This window comes from Monoraphidium neglectum (assembly GCF_000611645.1).
Source record: "Monoraphidium neglectum strain SAG 48.87 unplaced genomic scaffold scaffold00066, whole genome shotgun sequence".
Classification (NCBI taxonomy): Eukaryota; Viridiplantae; Chlorophyta; class Chlorophyceae; order Sphaeropleales; family Selenastraceae; genus Monoraphidium; species Monoraphidium neglectum.
This window is the reverse complement of record NW_014013562.1, coordinates 39868-46385: the sequence shown is the minus strand read 5'-3', so window position 1 is coordinate 46385 and position 6518 is coordinate 39868. Positions and strand designations below refer to the sequence as shown.

Here is a 6518-nt window from a genome sequence, read left to right as displayed (position 1 = left end):
GCTGCGACGCGCAACATGCAAAGTTCCTTATGCACGTCAGCGGCCGCCGGACCGCGCGCCGGGCCTGCGCATCACCCGCGGGGCGAGTGCGCCCGGGCACGCTTCAAGCCCCCTATGCACGAGAAAACCAACCCAGCCGCTTCTCCTCGTCCACCGTTTCGCTGAGCCTGGCCCCCTTGATTATGTGTTTGATAATACAGGGCGCATGCCTGCAGCACCGGCCGCCGTGCAAGGGGCCCCCGGGAAGAAGCTGGTGTGTGAACCGCAGGGCACCCCATGTTCAAAAGGGACCATACTGAAGTCGGCGGCTGCTGCAGCGGTGAACTTGCATGCATGATTCGACTTGCCCAGCCTGTGGTTGCTGCGGCCTGTGGGTGGTTTCGTACGCGCTGGCATCTTACTGCACCCTGTATGCTGTCCGACCTCCCGTCCCCGCCCTCTCGGTGCCTGCGCATCCTAGGAAGCTGCCTTAAAGAGCCACCTGTGCTCGGCAGCAACAGAATGTTGGCAGGCAACACAGACCCGCCCGTCAGGGCTGCTTGTTACACTGCTCCAATCGCCCGCCCTAGTGCTGGCTTTGCCGATGCTGCTGCTGCTGCTGCTGCTGCTGCTGCTGCTGCTGCTGCTGCTGCTGCTGCTGCTGCTGCTGCTGCTGCTGTGCCGCTGCTGCGCCCCCGACCTCCCCTGGCCCCAGCCCAACCACCGCCACCGCCGCGGGCACCGGGGGCGCCGCCCACGGCCAGCCACTCTCCCGCTGCAGCACCTGCGTGCACAGCAGCGCCAGCTCGCTGGGCGGCGGCGGCGGGGCCGGGCCGCGGTGGGCGCTGCTGTAGTAATGGCCCTCCAGGTCATTCAGCAGCAGCTGCACGTCCTGCGGACGGCCAGACACACGGCCGTTTTTTTGGGGGGTGGAGACGGGGTTGTGTCAAGCAGCCGTGTCATTGGAACACCAGCAGTTGTTGTGGTCGGGCTAGGCAGCGCGGGCGCCCTCGGGTTCATTTGACGGGGGGTGGCAGGTTGGCCGGGCAGAAACAAGCTTGCGCCTTGCCCCTGGCCAAGCAGCCCGGTAGAGTGAGCCAATTGCACAATACAATGGCGAAGCTCTCAAATGCCTTCACCAACCACTTGTCCCATTCATGCTTGTTTCGATGCTCAAGCAAAAATGCATTCACACAGACATACACACTCACGCACGCCCGAATGCATGAAAGCATGCCCCAAAACACACGCATGCATGCCGCGTGCAGGGGCACTCTCATGCACACACACACACACACACTCTCTCACTCGAACACACACACACACACACACGGACGCGCGCCTCACCTGCCGCATTGCGGCCAGCTCAGCGCTGGCTGAGTGGACCTGGTGCTCCAGGGCTGTCCGCGTGACGCGCACGCTGGTTATGAGCGACGAAAAGTCGCTGAGCATGGCGCCGCGCTTGAGCTGAGAAACCGTGTGTATGCACTGGTGGCCTGCTCGCGTGCGAAGCAAGGGGTTTGGGGTGCGTGGCCATGCAATTTTTGGGGGGCACGCGGCGCGGCCAGGGGGCGAGGCGAGTGGCGTTGTGCTGTTGAAAGGGCGGCCAACGCCGCAAATATCGTGTGGTGCGCGGCCGCAGCGGGCCGAAGCGTGCGCACGCCGCGCCTGCGGCACTGCTTTCAGTCCTGCCAGCCGAAGCAATTCGCGGCGCCCCCCCCACAGGCGCCACTTCTTTGAGCAGGCATCCAAACGGCCATGCCCCACCTGCAGCGAGCAGCTTCTCAGTCAGAGCCTCAAGAAGCTCCCCAGGCACCTGCCGCCGTCCCCCGCCGCCCCGTCCGCCAGCGCCGCCGCCGCCGCCGCCGCCGGCTGCGTCGGGGCCGGGGTCGTCGAGCGCGCCCGCGCCGCCGGCGCGCACCAGGTTGGCAAACTCATCCGCAAGCGAGATCAGCTGGGCGTCAAGCTGCTGGTACAGCTCAAGGTCGCTGGATGACATGGCGCTGGTATTCTGATCCTGGCTTTGTGTGGCATACGCCAAGGCATGCGCTGCGGCTGCGGCACCTCAGCGGAAATGTTCAGGGGCGGGGCCCCAGGCGCGCTGCATCATGAGTGTGTACCGTAGTCACCAGTTCGCTGCCTGCGTCCTCCGGCACTAGCCCTGGGGTTCTAAGTCAATGCGCACTTGTTATATATCTCGTAAAGAGACACGAAGCACTTGATCTACAGGGAGCGGGGGTGAGATCAGGCGCGCTATGCCCGTGCTTGTGTAAATACAGTCCCGAATTTTCGCATATATATTGTCCATCTGCGGTCATGGGCCGACTGTGCTGAGCACACCATGCGCGCCGCGCTGTGTCGCTGCCTGCGCCCCCTGGACCGCCGCAGGACGCTCAGCGCTGGGCGCCATCACGCCTGCCGATCACGGCGGCAGCATCACCAGACTCCCAGTGCGCGTGATCCAGCCCGCGGGAAGCTTGTATGGACGAATATAGCGTGCGGCGTCTGGCCGCCCGCTGGGGGTGGACTGAGGTGCAGCACAATGTGGAGAGTCGCGTGATGGGCTTTGTGAGGGGCGGCGAGAGGGTGAACGTCTACTACACCACCGGTGAGAGGTCAATGCCAGATAGTACCGCATATCAGAGGGGCAGGAGCATCGCCCAAACACCCTGAGCAGGCGGCCAGCCATCACCACGTGCCATCATGATCACCCCCGACCGCACCACCCCCCCCCCTGCCCGCACGCCGCGGCCCGCCGTCGCCCCAGGCACTGTGGGCACGTGCGTCAACCACCCGCGGGCGGGCAAGACGCAGCTCTTCCGCCGCAACCAGACCCTGGCCACGCTAGGCAACATATTCCAGGACCCCCGGGTGCATACGGGTGAGGCAGCCAGCTGCGCACCTGCATTCCGGCCTGTCGGTTTGCAGCATCGGCAGCCGCCATCGCAGGGGGATCTGCCGTGCAAGCGGTGGTCGCAAAACCCTGAAAGCCTTTTTTCAAGCTTGTACTGCTGCTGAGAATGAAGCAGCACGGCCAAGCACCGACGCGTCCGCTTCGAGTAATTTGCGCCGGGCCCCGCCCGCGCTCGCCGTCCTCGCAGGCGCCGGCTATTACCGCCGCCACAGCGACGCCCGCCCTGAACTCAGCCAGGACAGCGGCGGAGGAAACCAGATATGGGCGTGCCTGGGCAGCAAGCGCCTGGAGGACGCCCTGCTTGATGGCTGGGACGAGGCTTGCACTGTGCTGGCGCTGGGCGCCGGCTACTTCACAGCGGATTGCCATGGCGCGACTGCCTGGTGGGACGTGCCCATTGAACTGCACAACAAGGTCAATGGCCGCCAGAAGAGCCTGCCGCCCGTGGACTATGTGGTACTGGGGGAGGGTGACGATTACTTTGTGCAAGTGAGGCGGCCGCCCGAGTACTTGCATGCCTGCATGCACGAGCCAGCATGCGCGCGTGCGGGATGTGTGTGTGTGTGTGTGCGTGCGTGCGTGCGTGCGTGCGTGCATGTGTGTGTGTGTGTGTGTGTTTGTGTGTGTGTGCGCGCGCATGCATGTGCATGTGCGTGGGTTGTCACGCACACACGCACGCGCGTGTGTTTATTTGTGTGTTTGTGTGCGTGCATTGGCATGTTTGAGTGTGTTTGTACGTGTGTCTGTGTGTGTAAGTATGCGCGCATGTGCGCGCGCGCACTTGCCTGTGCTGTTGTGCGTGAGCGCAATCGTTTGCCTGCGCTTGCTTGTGATCATGCTCATGCTTGCAGTCCTGCTTGCCAAGAGGGCGTTTCCAGGCTCGCAAGGACTGTCCCGCATGCACGGTATGCGCCCTGTGCATCACCCGCCGCCACACTCCAATGCACACATGTTTTCCAATCATGGCTCCCATCGCCATCAGTTTGCCGACGGCAGCTGCCAGTGGAGTGCCTATGACCACAGCGTCTGGGAGATCCTGCAGTCTCGCGAGGGCACCCCGGTCGAGCTGCTGGCCTTTGCGCCCGGCGGCGGCTACTACATCATGTGGGAGGACGGCGAGTCGTGCTGGCTGGGCCTGCCACGCGGCCTGCATAACAAGCTGATCGGGCGCCAGAAGAGCCGCGCGGGCGTGGAGTTCCTTGCGGTCGGCCCCGAGGGCGAGTGGTTTGTGCGGTTCCTGGATGGCGGCTGGAGGGCTGATGACATCACCGATGGCTGCAGCGAAACGCTGCATGAGCTAGACAAGCAGGGCTGGTCAATACTGAAGGTGCTGTTTGGGCACAACGGCAGCTGGGCGATCATCTACTCGTAGGAGAACAATTGCGCCTCCAGGGGTCGCTAGCGACAGGCAGCTGGCATATCATAGCATGTATGTCAAGCTGCACGAGAGTTGATGCGAGTTCCCCTGCCGTAGTTATCAGTCATGTGTTTGGGTTGATGCTTCATCGTTGCCCCATGTTGTTTGGTGTTGTGACACCATTTTAGTAACTGATCTGCTCAGGCAGCGCCCAGGGACTTTGAGTGATCAGGTGCTCCGAGCTGGCCAAATTTGCAACAAAGAGCCACCCTTCAGGACCAAAACACCTGACTGAGTTTGAGCTGTTTGAGTGCTGTGCACCTGACTTGGCAAGCTGCGGCAAGTATTCAGAGTTTGCTGGCAGCAGGCAGTGTCATTGTGGCGGTGCGTGTTCACGACCAACAATATGGGGTGGCCATCCGTCTGCTAGTCTTGAGTGCTGCTGCCAATTGTGCGTGTGCCACGTACTTGGAGTGCCGCTGCCAATGCCCCACTTGCCAAAAGCAGCGCCTCAAAACGCTTCTGAGGCATCTGCCGCTGTCCCACGCTGCTTGAAAGTCGCAGCTTGCTACGAGGTGTGCAGCCTGTGTGCTAGCCAACCGGGGACCGCCGCGTGCCTCGGCCAGGCGCAAAATGCTGCCAATCGCCTTGTGGGGCTTGCCGGATGTGATGGTTTTCTTCCTCGTCACCGTGAAGCAAATCGTAAACCAAGCACTTTGTTGAATGCGCCTGCGCCGCCGGCGCGCACTTGGTTGGCAAACTCATCCGCAAGCGCCATCAGCTGGGCATCGAGCTGCTGGTATACCTCAAGGTCGTCAGGCCGCATGGCGCTGCTAATCCAATTCTGGCTGCAGGTGGCATACGCCGCGGCATGCGCAGCGCCGGCAGCACCTCAGCAGCAATGTCCACCGGGGGGGGGGGCCACGCGCAGGCGCATGTTTGACAGTGTGTAGTCACCCATTCATTGCTCGGGGTCTCGGGCACTGGCCATGAGATTCGAATAAAAAAACTCGTATTTACATGTCTCGTCAAGAGCCACGCAGCACCTGACCAGGCACCGGGGTGCGAGATCAAGCGCGCTAGCTTCGGGTTTTGGAAGGATTTGTCTCAGCTTTAGGGAGCAGAAACTTTGTCTCTCTGCGGTCGTGAGCCAGCTGTGCTGAGCACATCCTGCGTTTCGGGCTGTGTCTGAGTGTCGCTGCTTGCGCCCCCTGAACCGCCACAGGCCCCGCCCGCCGATCGCAGAGCAGCAACACCAGACGGCCAGCACGCGGGCTGTAGCCTGCATCAAGCTCGCATGGACGAGTACAGCGTGCGGCGCCTGGCCGCCCGCTGGGGGTGGACCGAGGTGCAGCACAATGTGGCGAGTCGTGTGATGGGTTTTGTGAGGGGCGGCGAGAGGGTGAACGTCTACTACACCACCGGTGAGAGATTGATGCCAGATAGTATAACCAATCAGAGGGGCCGCAGGAGGGGCAGGAGCAGCACCCAAACACCCTCAGCAAACGGCCTGTCGCCACCCTGCGCTACCATGGTTGACCCCGCCCACAGCTCCCCCTGCCCGCATCCTGCCCGCCGCGCCCGCCGCCGCCCCAGGCACTGTGGGCACGTGCGTCGACCACCCGCGGGCGGGCAAGACGCAGCTGTTCCGCCGCAACCAGACTCTGGCCACCCTAGGCAACATATTCCAGGACCCCCGGGTCCACACAGGTGAGGCAACCAGCTGCGCACCTGCACCCTCGCTGTCGGTTTGGCGCGGAGACCGCCGTCAACACATGGGTCTCTGGCGAGCAAGCGGTAGTCGCAAAATCCTTAGAGAGGTTTGGCAGGCTTGTAATCCTGCTGAACATGAGCGAGACAGCCCAGCGATCACTGCTGCGACTGTTCTGTGTCAACCCGCCCTGCCGCGCCCTGCTCTCCCGCCCTCGCAGGCGCCGGCTACTACCGCCGCCACAGCAGCACGCGCCCCGAGCCCAGCCAGGGCTGTGGCAGCGGCGGCCACCACATGTGGGCGCGCCTGGCCACCCAAAAGGCTCAGGACCACCTGTTCGACCAGTGGGACAGTACGTGCACAGGAGTGCTGGCGCTGGGCGCTGGCTACTTCTTAGTCAACCACGATGGCAGCACTGCATGGAGCGGCGTGCCCATTGAATTGCACAACAAGGTCAATGGCCGCCAGAAGAGCCTGGCCCGGGTGGACTATGTGGTGTTGGGGGAGGGTGACGACTACTTTGTGCAGGTGAGGTGGCTGCATGCATGATTGCATGC

General features: G+C 63.0%; 3 protein-coding genes across 3 annotated transcripts; 2 read left to right on the top strand and 1 right to left on the bottom strand.

Moving 5' to 3' along the window:
- Positions 1 to 565: 565 nt before the first annotated feature.
- On the bottom strand, positions 566 to 1978 carry MNEG_0768 (hypothetical protein; the record flags this gene model as incomplete). Its single annotated transcript, XM_014050759.1, has 3 exons — positions 566 to 871; positions 1327 to 1475; positions 1747 to 1978. The coding sequence occupies 3 exons, from the start codon at positions 1976 to 1978 to the stop codon at positions 566 to 568; spliced, it is 687 nt and encodes a 228-aa protein (XP_013906213.1).
- Positions 1979 to 2460: 482 nt separating this feature from the next.
- Positions 2461 to 4265, top strand: MNEG_0767 (hypothetical protein; the record flags this gene model as incomplete). The annotated part of the gene is made up of 4 exons (XM_014050758.1): positions 2461 to 2587; positions 2747 to 2860; positions 3081 to 3382; positions 3876 to 4265. 4 exons carry the CDS (start codon positions 2461 to 2463, stop codon positions 4263 to 4265), a joined length of 933 nt encoding a protein of 310 aa, XP_013906212.1.
- A 1282-nt stretch (positions 4266 to 5547) lies between these two features.
- MNEG_0766 (hypothetical protein) lies at positions 5548 to 6510 on the top strand (the record flags this gene model as incomplete). Its single annotated transcript, XM_014050757.1, has 3 exons — positions 5548 to 5674; positions 5802 to 5960; positions 6182 to 6510. The coding sequence occupies 3 exons, from the start codon at positions 5548 to 5550 to the stop codon at positions 6508 to 6510; spliced, it is 615 nt and encodes a 204-aa protein (XP_013906211.1).
- Between the last annotated feature and the right edge of the window lie 8 nt (positions 6511 to 6518).